The sequence below is a fragment of the Prionailurus viverrinus genome, chromosome B2 (assembly GCF_022837055.1).
Source record: "Prionailurus viverrinus isolate Anna chromosome B2, UM_Priviv_1.0, whole genome shotgun sequence".
In the NCBI taxonomy this organism is placed as follows: Eukaryota; Metazoa; Chordata; class Mammalia; order Carnivora; family Felidae; genus Prionailurus; species Prionailurus viverrinus.
The window spans coordinates 66630552-66655213 of record NC_062565.1 but is presented as its reverse complement, the minus strand read 5'-3'; the positions used below and the strand labels follow the sequence as shown (position 1 = coordinate 66655213).

At 37.0% G+C, this 24662-nt stretch overlaps 1 protein-coding gene across 3 annotated transcripts in view; it reads left to right on the top strand.

Moving 5' to 3' along the window:
• SLC17A5 (solute carrier family 17 member 5) overlaps positions 1 to 24662 on the top strand; it is a 50022-nt gene that overhangs the window by 16057 nt on the left and 9303 nt on the right. For all 3 annotated transcript variants that reach the window (XM_047860016.1, XM_047860014.1, XM_047860017.1), the window contains 4 exons: positions 287 to 405; positions 4525 to 4683; positions 9426 to 9558; positions 11199 to 11346. In XM_047860016.1, coding sequence (XP_047715972.1) covers positions 287 to 405; positions 4525 to 4683; positions 9426 to 9558; positions 11199 to 11346 — 559 coding nt within the window. The remainder of the gene's footprint in view (positions 1 to 286; positions 406 to 4524; positions 4684 to 9425; positions 9559 to 11198; positions 11347 to 24662) is intronic.

The window sequence follows — 24662 nt, the reverse complement described above, 5'->3', positions numbered from 1 at the left end:
CAAAACCAGATACCTGTGGAAATAATAGGTTGTGGACATTTATTTTTTAAAATATTTGGTAAACTCTGAGAGGCAGACTCATGTGGTTAAAACTGTTCTGTTCCCAACTTATAGGAGATGATACAGATAGCAAATATCCCATTAAGAAACTATGAGTGGAACTTGAAATCAGCATTAAGCTGAAACCAATTTTACACTAAGTTTATGATTCCATAATTTTTTCAAGACATGTTAAAATTGCTGTTGGTGCATTCTAATTTTATTTAATTTATTTTTCTATTCTAAGGTATAGTTGGCATCATTTGGTTTATTTTATGGATCTTGTTAGTTAGTGATAAGCCTGAAACTCACAAGGCAATCTCCCGCCATGAAAAAGAATATATTCTTTCATCATTAAAAAATCAGGTATGGACTTTGGCACATTTTTAAAACAATTTCAGAACTTTTTCTTCTCCAGAATTGAGGTACCAATTTTTTTAATAGATATTTCTATTGTGCATGCTCTGGGCAAAGTAGAGAGCAGGCAAATGAAATAAATATATGAAGTAATGGTTTGTTTTGTCTGAAAAATTACAATTCTTTCAAGATTAAATATGTGAAAAGTTACTTTTATAATCTCTATACCCAATGTGGGCTCGAACCCACAACACCAAGATCAAGAGTCACATGCTCTACCACTGAGCCAGCCAGGTGCCCCTATAAGTTGCTTTAAACCTTCTAAAGTAATGATTATCAGTAAGTCTTAAGTTTGTCTTCTTAATTAAGAGAAAATAAAATGTGTTATTTATGAAAAATCTTATAGCCACATTCTAAATGTTGTTAGGAAACTAGTGTTTTTATCTACATTTTATTTATTTGTTTGTTTATTTTTCTCTTTTCTTTTTACCCCTCCCCATCCCCTTTTCTGTATTTTAAATGAGTGTGATTTAATAAGGAAGACAGCACATTTATTATAATATATAATATGATTTAGACCTACCTGGTTGATTCTCTGGAGTAGACCCTTAGAAAAAAAATGATATGGTATTAATATGTAATATTAATAATGCACAATAGCATGTCAGAAATAAAAGTCTGTCATAATTTAATACAATAAATCTTCAAGTCATGAAAACAAAATATTTGTCTTTTGGGGGGAATAAAAGAAGAAAATGAAAAGTCAGGAAAAATTAAATTTTTTTTCTTTAGCACTATTAATGACTTCATAGTTATTTTATTGATTTTAAGAACATAAAATATTTTATATAAAACTTTCCTTGCCCATTAATTTATTATTGATATTTTCAAATTTTATATAGAGTACAAATAGGCAGCAATTAAACACTCATGCACCTTTCTTTTTAAGTTTTTTTTTTTAATTCTTTTTTAACATTTATTTATGTATTTTTGAGACAGAGAGACACAGAGCATGAATGGGGGAGGGTCAGAAAGAGGGGGAGACACAGAATCCGAAACAGGCTCCAGGCTCTGAGCTGTCAGCACAGAGCCTGACGCGGGGCTCGAACTCACGGACCGCGAGATCATGACCTGAGCTGAAGTCGGACGCCCAACCGACTAAGCCACTCAGGCGCCCCTCTTTTTAAGGTTTTAAATTTTGCTACAAATGTTTCTGTAAGCTGTTGAACTTTCAGAAATATGGCATATCTTGGTCTTAAGGTTGGCAAAAACTCAGAAGAAATCATAATATAATAAAGTTACTTTGAGTCCTCTGCGATGTTAATCAGATGAATCACCCACTTTTTCCCCTAAGGAACAGATAAAAGTAATTTAATGCATTGTAAACAGATCTTGCCATAAAAACTTGCTATGTTTTGTCATATTTTCTTAGCATTGACGGTCAACAGCTTACTTATTTCGATACTTCATTTTTATTATTTTTTTATGGATTCATGAAAATTTTCGTTTATTTAGATTTTTTTAAAAGCTTCCTTTCTTGAGCCACCTGAGTGGCTCAGTCAGTTAAGCATCCAACTCTTGATCTCAGCTCAGGTCTTGATCTCAGAGTCGTGAATTCAAGCTGTGTTGGCCTCCGTGCTGCATGTGATGCCTACTTAAACAAACAAACAGGGGTGCCTGGGTGGCTCAGTCAGTTAAGCGTCTGACTTTGGCTTAGGACATGATCTCACAGTTCGTGTGTTCGAGCCCCGCATCTGGCTCTGTGATGACAGCTCAGAGCCTGGAGCCTGTCTCAGATTCTGAGTCTCCCTCTCTCTCTCTCTGCCCCTCCCCTATTCATGCTCTGTCTCTGTCTCAAAAATAAAAAAATAAAATAAAATAAACAGTAAAAAAAAAATTTTAAGAACCAAAAACAGAAAAAAGCTTGCTTTCTTTTTCTACCTTGATATGTGTCTAAATCTTTCCATATCTAAATTTAAGGTTAATTTGTTTTTCCATATGCTTCAGAAAATGGAATATTCAGAAGCAAGGGGAGTCAGGAGAATTATGTTTCACAGAATCCCAAACTGCATTCTTAAACCAGATGATGTTGTGGTTGAAAACATCATAAAATAAGGGCTCCTGGCTGGCTCAGTTGGTGGGGCATGTGACTCTTAATCTCAGGGTTGTGAGTTTGCCCACAATGGGCAGAGAGTTTACGAAAAAAAAAAAAGAAGAAGAAAAGAAAGAAAGAAAAGGAAAAGAAAATGCCATAAAATAATGATGTGTTATATGAAGCTCCACCTTTAAATCTTGGATCTAAGAAAGGTTCTTTGTCAGATACTGAGGACTTAAAAATTAACATGAGAAAGAAAATGAACAAGACATGGTTCCTGTGGTACCTGTGATCTCCAGAGGGAGACAGACATTGATGAACATAACTTCAATATAATATATGCTGCTGCGTAAAAAGAAATGCTCCCTTGGGGTGCCTAGATGGCTCAGTCAGTTGAGCATCTGACTTCGGCTCAGGTCATGATCTCATGGCTTGTGGGTTCAAGCCCCGCATCAGGCTCTGTACTGACAGCTCGGAGCCTGGAGCCTGCTTCGGATTCTGTGTCTCCATCTCTCTCTGCCCCTCCCTCCCTCACGCTCTCTCTCTCTCTCTCTCTCTCTCAAAAATAAACATTTTTTAAAAATTTTAGCAACAAAAAAATAAATGTTCCGTCTCCTTTTCCGCCAAATACCCTACACCTTTGATACAAAGTGGATAGCATAAGAGTGTAGCTACCAAATCAAATAAAAAGAAAAAGCCACAAGAAGGTTAATACTAGCTCTTCCTCTTTTTGAAATAACAGTGAACCCTGGAGGCAGGGTTCATAGGCAGAAACATAGATTGCTTTATTAGCTTTTGAGAAACCACAGAGCCTCAGTGTGCAGGAAATGTAATAATCTGATGCTCCAGGTTAATGGATTCCAGGCTTCTTAATCACGCATCAATAAAAAGATGGGAGCTAACACTCTGAATAAAGGTATATTTATTCATGGTTACATACATGTACTACTGTACTTATATGTATCATAAAACATATACAAAAATGGATTTTTTTAAAGAGTAAATAAAATGAAATAAACAGTATGTACATAAATTTGTAATTTTAACAGGAAAACCTTTTTATCACATAAAAATTAGTAATGTTGTTTAATGGGAGCAGTGTTGAGTATGTTATATTTTATGACCCTACTATTATTTGCTTGGTGAGGTAGCTGACAAAGAACTCATATGAGGAAAAGTGTCAGATTCACTATTTTCTTAGTGTTCCTTTGTGCCTATGTTATTAGGATTCTCTTCTATGACTTGCTCTGTAAGAATCTTTTTGAAGACACTGTCAATTTTGTAGATTTGTTTTATTTAAAACTGGCTAACAAAATCCATAAACCCACTTAAAAAGGTAGGTAAAAACTGTAATATGTTGTGGTACACTGAGAGCAAACCAGAAAGTAAGGATCCCATTAACCCCTTTGAATTGGGGAGACCATACAATATGTGATTAATACACTCCAAGGCCAACCTATGTATTAAACATTAATAGAGTTTCTTGTTTTAGAATAAAAGTGAGTATAGATAGAAGTTCTAATATGTTTTTCCACACAACAGTTAATCATCTTGTATCCCCTAAGGTGCTTACACCCTACTTTGAAGACCATTTCTCCAGAAGCTACGTAAACAAACTTTCTGTTGCACAGTTCTTATAAATCATTATCATTGAGTAAAGATTCGATAGTGAAATATAAATTATAAGAGGACTTCCAATCTCATTCCTTTGCCCTTATGTCAGCCTCTGAATTTGATTATGAAACTATATTTTCTAGATGGAGAAATTAATACTGCAAGTGAATTCTGACGTTTGTAAGGGATGTTTAGGGTTGACATTATAGTTATAAGATTACATTTCTATTTTTTCTTTAATCTGAATCATGGATTCTTTATTGCTGTTTAATATTTTGAAAGAGGTGGTTTAAAACTCTGAAATTTACTAGTCAAGGCTGGTAATGTGTTCTGGATGGAATTTTGGCTGCTAAGGTACAGATATAAACATAGCATACATGAATTGTGCCTGTCATTTTGTTTTGTTTTGTTTTTTTCAGCTCTCTTCACAGAAGTCAGTGCCATGGGTACCCATGCTAAAATCACTACCTCTTTGGGCTATTGTAGTTGCACATTTTTCTTACAACTGGACATTTTATACTTTATTGACGTTATTACCTACTTATATGAAGGAGATCCTAAGGTTCAATGTTCAAGAGGTAAGAAAAAAGAATCATCTCCTTCTTGTATAAAGTGTACATTTTTAAACTACAGACAGAATTTGTTTTTATCTATATAAAATTGTTATTTTGTATCTTCCATTTTACTCTCATATCCTGAACTGCTCTTCTTGCTTCACAACTGTTCCTTCTTTTTTCAGTGTGTGTTAATTCTTGATTCAAGGTACCTTTGGGCTGGTATCTCCCTTAACCGTAAAGGTCTTATTAGTCCCTAGTAACATGCCAGGATATCAGACAACAAATTCAAGTGTACCCGTATTCACTTCTCAAAGGGACGGGCGGTAGAACTCGCTGGCAGCTGAGAGGGGACTTGGGAGACCTGAGGTCGCTCTGCAGCATTATTTAGGCACTGGCAGAGCTATAGTTGCAAAGCTGTATAAGAAGAGCCTTCCTGAAACTGCCGGTTCTTTTGAACCCATCAGATTGAGGCAGTTTCTGTCAGAATCTCTGTGTTGATGGGTTTTGTCTTTAAAGAGCTTGAAGAAAAGCCTGAACAGAAAGAGTCAGTTTATAAGGAAAATTGGTGGTGTTTTTGCCTTCAAAGTAAAAGATCAAAGACATAAATGTGAGAGCTAAAACAATAAACTCTTAGAAAGTGTACATCCTTGTGCCCTTGGCACACCAAAAGCATAAGTCACCGAAGAAAAAAATACATAAAGTCTATTTCATCAAAATTAAAAACTTTTGTGATGCAAAAGACACCATCAAGAATGAAAATCCACACACACAAAATGAATGAAAATCCACTAAATGGGAGAAAATATTTGCAAATCATATTTCTGATAAGGATCTAGAATATATAAGGAATATAAAAAATATATTCCTTATATATTCTGGAATTCATACAACTCCATAATAAAAAGACAACCCAATCTTTTAAATGGGCAAAGCATTTGAATAGACATTTCTCCAAAGAAGACATACAAATGACCAATAAGTCCATGTAAAAACGCTCCACATCGTTAATCATTAGGAAAATGCAAATCAGAACTATAATGGGATACTACTTCATACCTATTGGAATTAAAAAAAAAAAAAAAAAAAAACCCAGAAAATAACAAGTGCTGGTGAGAGGGTAGAGGAAATGGAACCCTTATACATTGCTGATGGGAATGTAAAGTAGTGTAGCCACTGTGGAAAAGTTTGGCAGTTCCTCAAAAACTTAAACATAAAGTTAATATAAGACCCAGAACTCCCCTGGATATAGACCCAAGAGAACTGAAAACATATATTCACACAAAAACACGTGCCTGAATGTTCATAACATCGTTATTCATGGTAACCAAAAAGTGGAAACAGCCCAAATGTCTATCAGCTAATGAATATAAACAAAATATGGTATATTCTACAATGGAACAACTCAGCCACAAAATGAAAGATGGCCCTGGAAGTAAAAAAGCAGCCCGGATGATGAATGTGAAGGCAGCAGGGCTGACTGCACAATTGCATTGGCTACACAGACAGATACACAGCTTTAAACATCGTTAAAGTGAATCTCCAGTCACCTGTCTTCCAAAGTATACTGGGAACACTGGCCATGGACCGAACCTTAAACTGCATCCAAGCAGCTAAGCTGGGAAGAACTCTGGCTACTGTTGAAAATCAAGATCATCTATACTCAAATATATCCGCAAATTGCATTGACAGAAGTTAACCTGAAACGAAGCTTTGGCAATAGCATGGGGTGAGTTTCTCATGAGCAATCTTGTTTTCCTAAGCATTCTGTGAGTAGAGCCTGACTATAATCTACTGTATGACAAATTGCATGGAAATTTAAAGATCATTCCACAGATGCTTCTGTTTGAGATTTTCCTGAGAGAACTATGGAAAGAATGAAATATCAATTAGTGTTGTGCATTTAATTGCCTTCATCCATTTTTCATTGATTTTTTTTTAAGTTCTATGAGAGACTTTAAAACCAGAATCATTTATCTTGCATTCTTATACCAAAAGGTATTTTCTTTCCAAATTCAAAGAATTGTGAACACATTTTCAAAATAATTCTCTAATTGTATAGAGCCTTTTTTTTTTAAATGAATTTCTTTTTTAGGCCACCTGAGTGGCTCAGTTGGTTGAGCGTCCGACTCTTGATTTTGGCTCAGGTCAAGATCTCAGGGTCAGGGGATCAAGCCCCACATCAGGCTCTTGCTGAGCATGGAGCCTGCTTGAGATTCTTTCTCTCCCTCTGCCCCTTTCCCCTGCTCATGCTCTCTCTCTCTAAAATTAACAAATAACAATAAAAAAATAAAAATAAGAAAATTTAAAGCTCTTGATCCTTTGTTATAAGCTTGCTTTTTCATAGAAGTTTAGCTTCATTAGTTATCCTTACTTTTCTTTTTTCTTAGTTTTTCCCAGTTCTAGTGTTCCTGTTCCCTTTCTCTTCTTTTTTCTTCCCTTTTTTCTTTTCTTTTTCCTGTCCCTGTTTCTTTTTCTTTGTTTTTTTTTGTTGTTGTTGTTGTTTTTTAGTTTATTCTGGGAGAAAGAGAGAGAGAGAGCACACACATGCACAGGCAGAGGAGGGGCAGAAGGAGGGAGAGAGAGAATCCCAAGTAGGCTCCACACTCCCAAGCATAGCCCAATGTAGGGCTCTATCCCACAAGCCTGAGGTTATGCATGACCTGAGCTGATATCAAGAGTTGGACACTTAACCAACTGAGTCACCCAGGTGGCCCTAGTATCCCTATTTCTTACAGTTCAGTGAGAGTTGGGGCAATATCTATTATCCTATTCTGGATATTAATATTTTAGAATCAATTTTTTAAATAAATGAGTATAAAAGCTTAACAACTGTGAAAGATACCCATGGATATACAAATGTTGAAGATTTATAATAATTTGTAGAAGGTGGTAGTTTTAGGTTGTTGGGAAAGTTTTTAACATTTGAACTTTAAGTGGAAAAATTCAGTAACTCTGATGAATTATCAGTCTCATCCCACCAGGCAACAAGACCAAGATCAGAAAATCCACTTCTCCATTTGCTATAGTTTATTCCTAAGTAGGATTCTGCCACAAATAATGATAGAAGCGATCCCGCTATGCAGAAATCTAAATAGAATAAAATTTAAAGAGGAAATTACTCAGCTTAATACCAGAAAGAAACAAAAATCTTAGCTACAGAAGTAGAATTGGAAATAGACAACATTTCAATACAGATGACTATAACCTGTGATGAAAAAAGTTAAATCTTTTCTAAAGCTTTTTTGTAAATATTTTTGAGAGAGAGAGAGAGAGAGAGAGAGAGAGAGAGAGAATCCGAAGCAGGCTCCAGGCTCTGAGCTGTCAGCACAGAGCCTGACGTGGGGCTCAAACCCACAAACTGTGAAATCATGACGTGAGCCGAAGTTGGATGCTTAACCAACTGAGCCACCCAGCTGCCCCTAAATCTTTTCTTAAGCATACTTAAATTTAAAATATTAGCAGATTTTATTGGTTTGTACCATTAATGATACTTAAATAGAAGATTTAAATATCACTGATAATTTTCTACCTTTTTTGTGTGTTTATAAAAGACTAACAGGTGTACCCATCTTTCTCATACTATAAAAACCTTTGTTTTTATCAGAATTGTGTCATTTAGTTTTGGCACCTCAGGTGTTTATGCTGGGGAAAAATGACGAGAAGAAAGAATTTTCCTTTCTCCACGTATATGTTCTTCATTTTACAGAATTTGGGATTTCCTAAAAACTTGACTGCCAAATCATTTCCTACAAAGCAAATAGCATAGCACATTTGCAGGATAAATTCTGTTTCATATCTTCTGGTGCTTTCATTTTGTTTAGGTGGCAACTTAAAGGAAAAGAAGAGGGAAAAATAGAGGTCTATCAACTCACTACCTTTGTCCTCTGCTCAAAGCATGTGGTGATGCATTGTACACCTGATTTAGACAATGTGCATTTTTGAGCATTTCATTAAGCTAAACATTCGGTTCATGTGGTTTTCTGTATCTGCATGTTATTTTATAATATTTCTATAAATATAAGTATGTATAATTATATATAATCTGTAACAGTCATATAATTTATAAATGTATCTATATTTTCTGTTTTATATAAAGATAAATATCTATATGTAAAATAAATCTACCATTTTAAAATATAAATATGAATTTTAAATAGAAATATAATTTTTAAGTATAACTATGAATATTTATAGTAAATTTGTATATTATAATTTTATATAACTTAAAATATAAATATTATATAACACATATATAAGTATGTATAAATAAGTGAAAATTGACAAAAACTTTTCAATGGGGAAAATCTATAGGCTAATGTAATAGAAAGATTTGTCCTCTCCTACTGAAACTGCACCCCAAGTCCCAAAATAACATGTAAGATTACTTTGAGCATGGGGCGCCTGGATGGCTCAGTCGTTTAAGTGTTCAACTCTTGATTTTGGCTCAGGTCATATGCTCATGGTTCATGAGTTCCAGCCCCACATCCAGTTCTATGCTTAAACACAGAACCTGCTTGGGATTCTCTCTCTATCCCTCTCTCTCTCTGCCCCTCCCCCACCTCAAAATAAATAAATAAACTTTTTAAAAAATTATTAAAAAAACAAGATTACCTCAAGCAGACTGGACTATATTAATATCAACACTATATTGTATGAATTTCCTTTGTTTTTGAGTGGTGGTGAATGTGTGTATATGAATATTGTTTTGGTTCTTACTCCCCTTCCCCCCACCAATTAATTCTGTATCTTCTTATTCCTTCCAGAATGGGCTTCTATCTGCACTGCCTTATTTTGGCTGTTGGTTATGTATGATCCTATCTGGTCAAGCTGCTGACAATTTAAGGGCAAAATGGAATTTTTCAACTATATGTGTCCGAAGAGTGTTTAGCCTTATAGGTAAGTGAAGTGAATCAATGTTTGTTTTGATTTACAATCATTTACTGTGTTTACGTGCAAAGCAAAATAAAAATGATATTAGTCATTTATTTTGTTCACATATTAAAACACTATGTTTTAACGCATGTAGTGCATTTCTATACAAGATGGTTGGATCTGGGCACCTGGGTGACTCAGTCAGATGAGTGTCTGACTCTTGATTTCAGCACAGGTAATGATCCCAAGATTGTGGGACTGAGCCCCATGTTGGGTTCCATGCTGAGCATGGAGTCTGAGATTCTATCTGTCTTTCTCTGCCCCTTTCCCCTGCTCGCACTCTCTCAAATATAAATAAATAAATAAATAGATAGATAGATAAATAAATAAACAAACGAATGAACAAATAAATGTTGTTTTTGAACTATGTATTTTGCGGGTTAATATTTATAATATCCTATTATCTCCACCCTAGTCTTAACCATTAAAAATGGCTTGCTTTGCTGAATATCATTTCCAGAATTTTATAAATCATTTTGTTTTCGGCTCCAAGTTTGCAGTGAAAATAATATTTTTAAGTCTCTATCCCTTTTCTAAGTGAATACATTTTAATTTTCAATCCAAAAACATTTACTGGCATCATTATATTAAATGAGGAGCTATAAATCAAAGAACTCAAAGCTACCTTAAATAATCGTGTGTTTCAGACTGCTTTCATCAAGGTAAATTTTAAACTATGACAATTATTTCATTTTTTTTTAAGATCTTGAGTAAGCAGGGACCCTGGAAGTTGCTGAAGGTTATACTTGAGAAATTACATTGTAGCAGGACCCTATTCAGGATAATTCTACCAATACCTTCTGAGCAGCTACTGCTGGAAGGTGCTGTCCTGTTCCATTGCTTGCTTGTCTCAATTCTCAAGAAATTTCTCCACACCTGCAAGTGAAGTAGATCCCTTTAGATTCAACCCAACTTTCTCTTTTTTGCTTCCTGTTCACCTCCTCTGTCCAATATGGTAGCCACTATCCACATATGGCTATTTACATTTAATTGAATTTTAAAAATAAGTTTCTCAGCTGCAGTATATACAAATACAACATTGCCATCGTCACAGATGGTCATTGGATAGCACTGCTGTAGAACAGAAAGAATGGCAACCCATTCATTAAGTGCCTTCCTGTTACTTATATTTTATGCTTAAATGCCTGTAGTAAAATGTGTATATTGCTATCAATTGCTAAAACCTACATGCAGTGTTTTTCTAACTTTATTTAATAGAGTTTATTTAGTTTATCTTCTTTGGTTATATGAATTTTAAATCTCTTTCTGTATCAACAACTATTGCTTTCTCGAGAACTATATTTTTCAGTCATCCTCTTCTTGCTCTTCCTAGAACTTTAGCTGAGTCTAGGTCACATGTAGATTTAATCATATTCCATAATGATATTTTCTTTTTACTTTTACATTAGTTGCATTATATCTGTGTTTTCCAGTAGTTTTTTTTTTTTTTCCATGAAAACTATGTAAGTTGTCTCCTAGGCAGCACAGTGTCTCTACAGTAGGTGGCAGTAATATCAAACCTCAGATTTGTACTGTATTATTGGTAGCACAAGCAAATGTTAATACTGGAGCTTTCTTTTCTGTTTATAACTTTTTAACTCCAGGAATGATTGGACCTGCAGTATTCCTGGTAGCCGCTGGATTTATAGGTTGTGATTATTCTTTGGCCGTTGCATTCTTAACCATATCAACAACACTGGGAGGCTTTTGCTCTTCTGGATTTAGCATCAACCATCTGGATATTGCACCTTCGTGAGTACTAACATAAAGATTGGCTAAGATAAAGATTGACTTTAAGTTCATGTCTTTAATTGTGGTAAAATATATATAGCACAAAATATACCACTTTAACCATTTTTTTTTAATTTTTTTTTTTAACGTTTATTTATTTTTGAGACAGAGAGAGACAGAGCATGAACAGGGGAGGGGCAGAGAGAGAGGGAGACACAGAATCTGAAACAGGCTCCAGGCTCTGAGCTGTCAGCACAGAGCCTGACGCGGGGCTCGAACTCACGGACTGTGAGATCATGACCTGAGCTAAAGTCAGACGCTTAACTGACCGAGCCACCCAGGCACCCCATAACCATTTTTAAGTGTACACTTCTGTGGCATTAACATTAAGTACATTTACATTGTTGTGCGACCATCACTAGCATGTGTCTCCAGAACTGTTTCTTCCCATGCTGAAACTGTATCCATTAAACACTAGCTCCCCGTTCCCAACCTCCCCACAGTCCCTGGCAACCTCCATTCTCCTTTCTTTCTCTATAAATTTGACTACTCTAGGAATGACTTTAAATTTTGAAGCAAAACTTCAGTTTACGTGATAATTAACACTTGAAATTGTTTTTAAATTTAAGCTTTTAACTGTTATCACCTCTGTACACAAGTTCCCATAAAAACATTACACGTTATAACTTGTGTCTCTCTACCCAGCTAGAATAGGAACTCTGAAGGCAGACGCTGTCTTATTATCCTCAAAGTTTACTGTGGTAATTGGCACATAGTGGCCATTTAGTTGGATGGATGAATGCCTAAGACCAGACCAAATTATTTGTCTAATTATTATCTTACCCATGTGCAAATATATTTGTCTAACTTAACTCACTTTCACAAACATTACCTCATTTTTATCTTTAAAGCATTCCTATAAGATAGATATTCTTAACTTATTTTATGACTAAGAAGACTCAGATTCAGAGAAGTTAAGTGATTTGTCTTGTACTACCACAGCTAATAAATGATAGAGCCAAAATACAAACCTAAAATTCTTACTCTTTAAGCCTAGAATTATTTTTACAATTCCCTCTCTGGAAATATTCTTTGGGCCACATACTTCTAGGATTCTTTTGTGCCAGTTATCAAGGTAGAGGAGGAGGCTGTGTAAATATTCTAACCCAGAAGATTTGGTACAGTTAATTTTTAATGGATATGAATTTACATTTGGAGAAAAGATAGATGGTCCCCTACCATCTTCCCCCAGCCTAAATTCTTCACACCTAGACTACCACAGAATTTTCTGATTCCTGTTAATCCTCAGTCTCCCATCCCTTCAGTAAGTACCTAAAGTAAGAAGTCCAAGGAGGTTCCACACGATCAGAATATAAGTGTGCCCAGCTCCCTGATGAGTCCTTCTGCCGCTTTGCAGTGCCTTCTACTAAGGCTCATTCTTGGCCCCTGTGGCAGGGTCATTTTCTCCCCATCCCTCTGCATCCTTCCCAGTTCACACCCCAGTTCTTCATCAGGCCTTTCTAGACCATTAATGCTTACCTTTTTCTCCTCTTCTTCTCAGTGCATTCATTTATAATTTTATGCTAGATGCATTTATATTAACTGCCTTACCTTGATTTGTAATTGTTTCTAAATGCAACTCTTCTTTCTTATCTCCCCAATTTGGAGGTAAACTCCCTCAGACTGAGTCATGCTATATATCTATATCACAACTTCTGCACAAGGAGAGGCACACCCAGTCCACACTTGTTGAGTGGTTGACTTACATGACCATACCAAGAAAGTAGGAGCTTCAGTGTTACATATCCACCCAACAGTGGGGAACCAAGGAAGAAAACCAGTAAAATTTAGGCATTGGACCAAGAAACCATTTGATATAAAAGGTGGTAACCTAAGCAAAAGCTCTGGGACTATAAGCTCTGAGAGCACAGGGGCCACATCTCTTATTTACACCAGCCACACCATGGCCCTGTGCTGGGTCATGGTCAATCAGGTGCATGAGTGGAAGAATGAAAATAGCCTTTCACATTTAGTACCACGCTAAAACTCTTTCTAAAAAACAATTTGGGTATTGGTCTTATTGTATGTCAACACTTTACTATTATATAATAAAGTCGAATTTTATATTCTCTATTAAATTTAAATATAGAATTCTCAGCCAACATGCAAAACCCTCCATGTTATAGTCCCAATTTATCTTTATAATTTTATTCCTCCCTCACCTACATCACTTTCTTTGTATTCTTTGCCTCAAATGAACTGAGCTACTCTTTATTCTCAAAAAATATTCCCTGACACACACACACACACACACACACACACACACACGTGCATGCGCATGTGTGTTCTTTTCCACCTTTGGTCCTTTGTTCATGCTAGCCTAAATACCTGGAATGCCCACACTCGATGTGGATTTGTCTCATGTCTTGTGATTCCATTTAGGTAATGTATTCCTGACCAGATTCACTGGCCTGTGACCTCAGGGAATCACATCCAGGGGCCCCTAGTGACATTAATTTTGATCACCCAGTCAAGGTGTTGTAATTTCTCTAATAACAACTTACTTTTTCCCCCTTCAACTAATAAAGCATCTCTGGAAAGATGCTTTGAGATCATACAAACACCCTGCTCCTCGTCAAACTCCCCTCACCACCACCAACTTAGACTTGATCCATGCCAAGCCAATTTTTACTATAGTGGCTTCAAAACAGTGGTATTTCCACCCTCTTTCCCTCCACATTTATCATTTGTCATTCTATTGTAAGAAGATCTTCCCTCCTGCTCCACTTCTTTATCTAGCATCAGCGTGGCCTCAGAGATTCCTAATTTATTTAATGTGTTACAATCCATGATTGTCCTTATCTGTTTTTATGCCCACATTATCTCAGATTTAGCCAACAGGTTCCCCTTCAATCTGGCTCCTATAGCCTATCAACATTTCCCCCTCCTCCTTGCCACCCCCATCCCACTTCCTTTTGACCACTTCTTTATTGATGCAACAACCAGATATTTTCACTTTGTATCTTCCCTGCCTTGAAATACCTTGGAATAGCCATTTCTCCAAGGAACACCAGTTCTTTTTAGTGAAGAATAGTATTTAGATACCAAGGCCCTGGCAAGGGATCATATACTTTCATTACTAAGTTACATTGCCTCCCCTAAGCAGATCTACTTAGAAATCACTTGGAGCACTGACTAGTGTCAAAGGTTTACTTACAAATAGAAACAAAAGGCTGCACTTTTATCAAATTATTTCTTTTACAACTTTTATATGTTGAATATCACCTACTGGGCTTTGTTTTAAACCTTTTTTCACTTTCTTATCTTTGGGATATTGAAAAGTGATCCTTCAGTCCTTCATAGAATTATAAAGACCTGTCCATATTATTATATAGCCTTGTAAATCTTTTTAGGGTGAATTGTAGGGTCACCTTTTCCCAAAAATTAGCAAAAGATGACAGCTTTAAATGTATATTACTTTTATTATGATATTGTTATTTACCAATTCTAGTATGAAACTTGTTTAGTTTCATAATAATCATAACTGTTAATTAGAGAAACTGATGGGTTAAATAGCTGAGGTCACATATCAGCTACATGTGTATGTATTTAAATAGCTCTAAAAAGTTATCTGCAGTGGCACCCAGCTGGCTCAGTTAGAGCTTATGACTCTTGATCTCAAAGTCATGAGTTCAAGTCCCATGTTGGGCTATTTTTTTTTTTTTTAAATAAAAAATAGAAGCACCTGGCTGGCTCCGTTAGTAGAGCATGCAACTCTTGATCTTGGAGTTGTGAGTTCAAGCACCATGATGGGCATAGAGCTTAAATTAAATTTTAAAAAAAAGTAAAAGTAAAAACTAAATAAAAATTAAAAGTATCTGCATAGGGGCGCCTGGGTGGCTCAGTGAGGTAAGCCTCCGTCCAATTCTTGGTTTTGTTTCAGGTCATGATCTCATGGTTCGTGGGTTCAAGCCCTGCATCAGGCTCCATGCTGGCAGTGCAGAGCCTGCTTGAGATTTTCTCTCTCTTTCCTTCTCTCTCTGCCCCTCCCCTGCCTGTGCTCACACACTCTCTCTCTCAAAATAAATAATCTTAAAAAGAAAAAAGTATCTGCACAATAGTGAATTCCACAGAGTACTATGTAAATTTATATTGATAATAATACTGAATTTAAGGTTGAAAATATGGTATTTGCTGAGATTAGGAATGAAAGGGAATAGTACATCTAAATGAGATTTTACTCATTAAGATATTTTGTCCTCTCAACTTCTCTACTCTATATCCAAAACAATGTAAATAGATATACTTTAATATTCAGCCATACCCTATAGATATTATGTTACATATTCATTTTTTATATATGCATTTACTTTCACATAATTCTTTCATGGAATTAACTACATAATAAGAAATGACTGCATATTACTTTATCTCACTAATTTATACCTTGCTAATCTAATCACATATCTGGGATAGGACCCTTCCAAGATTCAGAATTCCAACAAGTTAAACTGCATAAACCTACAGAGCTTATCATTTTTCTGGCATATGAATCTGGCAGTTTCTTATTTAACAATGGCAACTACTTGCCTTAAACAATAATACTTTTGTTAGTAATTAGAGATTTGTAGGAACAATAATTAGTTACATATTGACTAAATAGCCACTGTTCTACAGAGAAAGTGGTACCTTCTTGAGTTATCTTCATAGCTTTTCATATAATTAAAATCAATTTAAACTTTCAGAACCAGAAATAGGTGTGAATAATTATTAAAACCATTAGTTATAGTCTTGGCAGTGTTTAAATTCTGAAGTTCAAACACCTTTTGTGTAGTTTCACCTGATTTTTATTTTTAATCTAGAAGTTTACATTAAACCCTATTAAATATAAAACGTGTTGTGTTTTTAATATGAATATACATATTCATATTACATTTTTAAGAGTATAAGGATCTGATCATCAGAATAATAAAAATATTACACTGTGAGAAGTCTATTGTGATTTAAAAAAAAAAATTCTGAATATATCTCTTATCCTATCTAGCAGTGTAATCATGTTTTCACATCTCAAGATTGATCATGCATGAAAGTTTTATTATACTGCCTGTCACATAGAGTGTGCTCAGTAAACATTTGCTGAAGGAATAAATCTCTGGTTTTAATCACAAGACTAAATGTCTAATGTTGAAAGTATTTACAACATACCAGAGTCTTTTGTCAAAAAACAATTAAGGGGCTCCTGGGTGTCCTAGTCAGTTAAGCATCCAACTCTTTTTTTTTTTTTTTTTTTCAACGTTTATTTATTTTTGGGACAGAGAGAGACAGAGCATGAACGGGGGAGGGGCAGAGAGAGAGGGAGACACAGAATCGGAAACAGGCTCCAGGCTCTGAGCCATCAGCCCAGAGCCCGACGCGGGGCTCGAACTCACGGGCCGCGAGATCGTGACCTGGCTGAAGTCGGACGCTTAACCGACTGCGCCACCCAGGCGCCCCAAGCATCCAACTCTTGATTTCAGCTCAGGTCATGATCTCACAGTCATGAGATTGAGCCCCACATTGAGCTCTGCTCTGACAATGAGGAGCCTGCTTGGTATTCTCTCTCTACTTCTCTCTCTCCCTCTCTCTCTGTCCCTCCCTGCTCACATTCTCCTTCTCTCAAAATAAATTAACATTTTAAAAAAACAATTAAAATAGAGGGGAAAAAATGGAGGGAAGAATTTTGTGAACCTTATAAGCTAGGAAATGCTTATTGAGTATAGTTGTTGGTCAGTGAAGAAGTAAAGGAGCTTAACGTAATGAAAAACGGGTGCCTGGGTGGCTCAGTTGGTTCAGCATGTTGACTTTGGCTCAGGTCGTGATCTCATGGCTTGAGTCTGAGCCCTGCATCAGGCTCTGTGCTGACATCTTGGATCCTGCTTCTGATTCTGTGTCTCCCTCTCTCTGCCCCTCCCCAGCTGGTGCTCTGCCCCCACCCCCACCTCAAGAATAAATAAACGTTAAAAAAAATTAAAATTAAAAAAAATTTTAAACATAATGATGAAAGAAAGGGAGAATTTGAAAAGCAAATTAACTTCAAGAAAAGTTCATTAAATTTAATGATAATTTGAAAGATCTGATACAAACATAACTAAAATAAAAACCCCTTGAAGCTGAAGGAGTAAAGGCATGAGAAGCCATTTCTGTGGGAGAGAAGATAGGAAGAAGCCTAAACAAATTGCTGCACAGTGACTCTGAGGCTTGTATTTGAGATTTAAAACATGGGAATGAAGCCTGATTATCCAAAAAAGGACTCAAGGAAATAGCACATAATTAAAGGACTGAAATATGCTCCTTTATGCTACTGATTAGAAGAGAAATCTGGAAAGGATTTCACTTGAAGTGAGTTAAACAAAATGATATTGTTCAGTTATGTAGTTTATAGAATCATAAAAAGTGAGAACCAAGATGGATTTAGAGCAACTCACCCCTTATTAGTCAAAGTTTGGTCCATGGAGCAGGAGCATCAGTAGTATGTAGGACTTTCTGAAAAACACAGAATCTCAGGCATCACTGAATCTGGACTTGCTGAACTAGAATCTGCATGTTAAGATCCTCGGGTGATTCTTGTGCACCTCAAGTATGAGGCCCTGACCTAGTCAAATCCACTCACTCACACAACAAACATGTCTGGGGTTCCTACTATACATTGAGCACAATATACATGATGCTAGTAGAAAATAACACCCAGCTTCTACTTGCAAGGAGATTAGTCTAGTTCAGGAAATAAGCAGTTAAAAAAAAAATTAAACAATTGTAATATATTATGATAATTAATTCTTTTGACAAGTACTTATCAAATGCCTGCCAAGTACCAGTCATAACAGACACAGCCCTGACCTGTGAAACTTTTAGAAACATAAGGCTCACAAATAAAAAAGTTTTTGAAGGAAAGATGAGAGAATATAATAGAGAGATATAATGTGGATCAAGGAGTAAGGGAAGGTTTCTCTGAGGAAACGATATTTAAGCTAAAATCTGAGCAATGAGTAAGAAGAAGTTAGCCAGGCAAAAAAGGAGTAGTATTCCTGACAGAATTTACATAAGTAGAAAAAGAAATTGGTGTGTGTCTTGGTCTGATTGGGCTGCCATAACAAAATACCATAGACTGGGTGGCTTAAACAACAGACGTTTATTTTCTCACAGTTCAGTGTCCAAGATCAGGATGCCAGCATGGTTAGTTTCTTGTGAGAACTCTCCTTCTGGTTTGCAGATGGGCTGCTTTTTGCTGTGTGCTCACATGGCCTTTCCTCAGTGTGTCTGTGCATGTGTACAGACAGAGAAAGAACCTCAGTGTCTCTCACTCTTCAGATAAGGGTGCCAGACCTATCAGATTGAGGCCCCGTCCTTATGACCTCATTTGACCTTTATCATCTGAAAGCCCTGTCTCCAAATATAGGGTTAAGCCTTCAACATATGAATTTGGGACACACAAACATTCAATCTATAACTGTATATTTCAGCCAACTGAGAGAAGGTCATTTGTAGCAGAGATGCAGAGAAGAAAGCCACTGGAGAGTAAGCAAGAGCCTATAGTAAGCATTTTATATTGTATCCCGAACAAATAGGAAATGACATCCTCTGCTCTGTTTTTTAAGATCACTCTTGTATGGATAAGAGTACAAGTAGAAGAAACCAATTAGGAAGCTATTGCAGCAACCCAGATAAAAAGTGATAGGGTATAATAGGAGATATAAAGAAGTAGATGGTGGGGCGCCTGGGTAGCTCAGTCAGTTGAGCATCTGACTCTTGATTTCAGCTCAGGTCATGATCTCACAGTCATGAGATGGAGTCCCGTGTCGGGCCACACACTGGGCATGGAGCCTGCTTAAGATTCTCTCTCTATCTCTCCCCCAGCGCCGCCCCCCCACCCCGCCCCCACCTCCACCTCATGTACTCTCTAAAAAAAAAAGAATAAAAAAGAAGTAGATGGATTTGGGATGATTTGTAAACACAATAGGTGGGACTTGACAATAGATTAGACCTGAAGAGTGAGGAGAAGATATCAAGGATGTTGATTTCCAGGTTTTTTTTTTTTTAATTTTTTTTTCAACATTTATTTATTTTTGGGACAGAGAGAGACAGAGCATGAACGGGGGAGGGGCAGAGAGAGAGGGAGACACAGAATCGGAAACAGGCTCCAGGCTCTGAGCCATCAGCCCAGAGCCCGACGCGGGGCTCGAACTCACGGGCCGCGAGATCGTGACCTGGCTGAAGTCGGACGCTTAACCGACTGCGCCACCCAGGCGCCCCGATTTCCAGGTATTTTGTATCAGCAACTAGGTAGATGGATATACCACTTACTGGAATTGGGATGCCTGAAGGAAGAACAGTCTTGGGAGAAGATAAAAATTTCAGACATGTTAAATTTTAGTATTTGTGAAAACATTTAGAAAATGATAGTTATAGGCAGTGTGATATATGGATCTGGAACTCAGGAAAGCAGTCTGATTTTAAATGAAAATTAAGGAATAATAATCCACATTTTGAAGTACTTAAAGACAAGAGTTGCCTTGAGGGAGAAGGTAGAATGACAAGTGATCCCAAGAGTGGATCGTGGCAAACACTTAGGAGAAAGAGGGGAAATAACCAAAGAAGGAAACTAAAGAGGAGCAAGAGAGAGATAGAAAGAAAATCAAGAATAAGGTGTCAAGGAAGCCAAGACCACCCAGTTTTCAATTCAAGAATGGGCTCTGGGTTAGAGATAAAGATTTAAGAGTCATTGACATATGAGTAATAAATGAGGCCATGGAATCAGATAAAATTACTCAAGAGACAGTGATGAAAACCTTGGGAATTCATCAAAAGATAGAAGAAGCTGATGCAAGGGTAATTGAGGAGAAGTGAGCAGAGAAGGAGAAGGAAAATAAGTAGAGATCAGGATCCCCAAAGGGAGAGCTTGATCAACAGTGTCAGATGCCACAGAGAAGTCAAGTAAAACAAGAATGAAAATGTTCCTCCCGGGGCACCTGGGTGGCTCAGTCGGTTAAGCGTCCGACTTCGACTCAGGTCATGATCTCACGGTCTGTGGGTTCGAGCCCCGCGTCGGGCTCTGTGCTGGCAGCTCGGAGCCTGGAGCCTGCTTCAGATTCTGTGTCTCCCTCTCTCTCTGACCCTCCCCTGTTCATGCTCTGTCTCTCTCTGTCTCAAAAATAAATAAACATTAAAAAAAAAAAAAAAAAAAGAAAATGTTCCTCCCCAGATGAAGATGTTCATTAAACATTTTGGTGAAAATGCTTCTGGGGAACAAGAAGAAGGAAGCTAGGCTGCAGTGACTTAAGGAATGAATGGAAAGATAAGGTGAAGACAGTCAACATAAAGCAGTGATTTTGAAAGTGTGATCCTTAGCCCATCTATATCAAAATCATCAAGAGTGCTTGTTAAAAATAAAGCAGAATTCTTGATCGCAGGAATAGGGAATCTGCATTTTGTTGCTCCTCTGGGTTGTCTTTATGGACCTTAAAATTTGAGAACTACTGCCAATAAACAACTATTTCAAAACAATTAACTGTGAAGAGAAGGAGGAAAAGCTAAAGATGGGCATATATTGGTGGATGATTGAGTTGTTTTTTTTTTTTTTTAAGATGAAAGAGACCCAGGCTGTTAATATTGCTGAGAAAAAAAGTTCAATCAACAGTGAAAGATTAAAGCTAAAAGGAAGAAGTAACAATGACTAGTTGGTAGAAATCAGGAAGGAATGAGATTCAGAGTCCAAGTGGAGGGATTAGCTTTCAAATGAGAAGAAACAGAAGGTAGTAAAGAGATTTCATTAAAGAAGAGTTTTGAGGTGAGATGAGAACTTGAGAATTGTAGTGGTTTAAAATATGTCCACAAATTCCACACCTCTCCTTTTGAAAGAAAGAGTCTATTTCCCCTCCCCTTGAGTGTGGACTGGATTTAGTGACTTGTTTCTAATGAATATGGCAAAAGTAATGGTATCTGACTAGGTCAAAAAAGGCATTACTGCAACTTCTTTGCTTTCTGTCTCAGATGATTCAACTGTAATGTAGGGAGGACATTAGGGGCCCTGTGGCAAGACCCACATCGGGGGGAACTGAGACTATCGCCAGCAGTGACATAAGTGATCCTCGGGGCGTGCCTGGGTGTCTCAGTCGGTTAGGCATCCGACGTCAGCTCAGGTCATGATCTCACTGTTTGTGAGTTCAAGCCCCGCAACGGGCTCTGCCTGGCAGCTCAGAGCCTGGAGCCTGCCTCAGATTCTGTGTCTCCCCCTCTCTCCCTGACCCTTCCCCACTCGCACCCTCTCTGTCTCTCTCAAAAATAAACATAAAAAGATGTTTTTTTAAAGAAGTGGATCCTCTGGCCCCAGTCCAGTCTTCAGGTAACTGCAGCCCCAGTCAACATGATTGGGGGATTCTGAGCCAGCTAAACCACTTCTATATTCCTGACCCACAGAACCTGTGAGATGATAAATATTTGTTGTCCAAAGTTGCTAAGTTTGAAGTAATTTATAGTGCAGCAGTAGATAACTAATTGAAAAATCTTAACTGTTCGTCTTTGATTTCTTTTTGACATGGGAGTCAGGTTCATTGCTGAGACTAAGAAAGAAGACAGGTGGAATAAAAGACTTGAGAATCATAAAAGTTCGAACTAACTACCCAGGAAAATCGTCACTAAGAACTCATTGAAGGGATTTTTGCCATTGATGAGGATCAGCTGTGATTGGAGATGAATTTTTACTCTATTTTACAGAGATGTTCTTTCAGTGGTGTTCAGCAGCCCAAGTGTAGTATTAAAATTAGGCTGTTGGATTGGTCTAAGCTTGAAATTTTAACAAGCTGAGGGCTGATGAACACTCAAAGGGATATGGGAATTGAGAATTTGGGCACAAAAGATGTCTAATTCAGGCTGGCTGAACAGCAAAATCTATTGATTCGCTTTAGTGTAAAGTCCAGAGACATCTGGCTTCAGGAAAGAGTTTACATCAGCTGTCCACTAATATTACCAAAAACTCCTTTCTTTTCCACTCTCTAACTTTCATAATAGTTTTAAAAAACTATAAGGCTGGGTATGCTTATAAAATCACACAATGAAATAATTGCCAGTAACAACCAGAATTACATCCTTCTTTCTTTACATCAGTCAAGAAAGAAAAGGATTGGGGACCCTGGGTGGCTTAGTCTGTTAAGCCTCTGATTCTTGATTTTGGCTCAAGTCATGATCTCGTGGTTTGTGGGTTCGAGCCCTGCATCTGCACTATCTTAGGATTCTCTGTCTCTCTCTCTCTATCCCTCCCCCCCTCAAAATAAATAAACATTTAAAGAAGAAGAAAAAAGGAAAAGATATTTTCCTCTCTCCACCATGGAAGTTAAGTCCTAGGCTTCATTTTGACTGAACTAAACCAAATCCCATATTCATCCCCTGAGCCACTCCTATGGCCAAGGGAATACCATTTGACTTTAGGACAATTAGCACCCACTCTAAAGTTAGAGGTGAGAGTCGATGTTCCCCATAGCTCATGGGAATGGATACAGAGAAGGCCATTGGTAACACTCACCACACACAAAGAACTCATTTTGAAGATGAAGAAACTCAGGTACAGAGGACTTATATGGCTTCCAAAGTCACAGCTAGTAAATGGCAGACTTGAATTTAGGTCTCAACAGCATAGTCCAGGGATCTTTCTGCTACATCATTGTCTCTCAAAAATCTTAAAAATTGGTCACTGCCTAATAGTTATTTTGAGAACTCAGGGAAAAGAACTCATAGCCAAGAACAGACATATTCTGGTTGCCTCAGTTTATGTGAGTTTATTATAAAATTAAGTAAATAAATATGAGAAGTAAAAATTGTAAGGAACATAAAATTGGCTCACCAGCCAGCTAGCCAGAAAGAAGGCAGTAAGCTACCCACTCCATTTCATGGAGCTGAAATGTAGTTCAAGATTCATCAGGTGCCCTCCATCCATCAGAAGCTCTGGAATCTGGCAGGAGCTTCTGGGAAGGAAAAAAACCAAATATACATGGTACCTACCTTGTAAGATTGTTGTGAAAAAAATAGAACACACATACATTCACATATATACTTAGCTCATAATGTAATAAGTGTACCTGGACATAATGCAATAAACTATTATTTTCTGGCAAACTTTGAGTCAGGTGCCATGACCAGAGTCACAAATCAATCCAAGTAAAATATTAAAGGGATGACTGGTAAGCTCTTAGAAAAGAAAATATTGATTACTAACGAGATGACATTAGATCACTAACAGTCAAAATAGCAAAGTGGTCTGATTTCTCAACATTTCTAGCCTCAGACGTAAAGAGAATACAGTATATTTAGTATATTAGGATTTCAACTAGATCTCCCATGATAATCCTTTTGGATAGGATGGAAAAGACGAATTGGTTGTACAATTAGGTAGATGTGTAATTACTACATTTCAGTGTCATAGCATGCTGACTAATGGATCTAGTCATTTAACAAACACTGTGCCAGGCCCTGTACCAAATGTTGAAGACACAAACATGAAAGTAACATGGCCCTTGTTTGCATCTGTGTAAGCTTCTGCTGGCGTGGAGGGTGATAAATCATGGCCTGAAGCATATACTGGATGTTGTGCAGGCAGGATCCCAGAACTGGGCTTCAAGCATCAGATGAATGGCTAAATTTCACATCTGTTCGAGCCCTGGCATTTTGTGAGTCATAAGTCAAAAAAGACATTTATCTCGATATAGTATGAAACTAAACAGTTTAGTAACATAAATGATACCAACAAATAGTTGTAGAAGTTAGAAGAGTGGTAAGTACATGTAAGCACCAGATTTGTGGTTGTGATCAACATATGTATGTATATGAACAACATATGTAACTTTTAAAAGTATATGGCTGTACAAATGTAATCTCATCAAAGTCAAAATTATCCCTACCCCCCTTATATTTTGATTCAACCCCTCAGATGAGCTTTCCAACTAGAATTTCTTGATTCAAAGGATACTAGCTGTTTCTGGTTCTCCACCTCTTGGTTAACTGGGGGATTATATATTTTATGACCATGATGTTGCTTAGCTCCTTTTTCTTTGGTAACAGCTGAGTGTCTGTCCATGCACAGGGAAGCGCTCTGATAGTTAGAACAGGAACAGTTGAGGACCACAGACTTTTAAGCATTCAGCACTGGAGCTTATGGTAAAAAATTAAGCATGAGAGAACTGGCATTCCCTACAGATTGAATTCAGTGACGACTATGTTGTTAAGAAGGCAATGTTATAGATTTTAACCTTGTAATATTAAGTACTGATTTGGAATCAGACAAATTGGGTAACATTTTACAATCTTTCTTC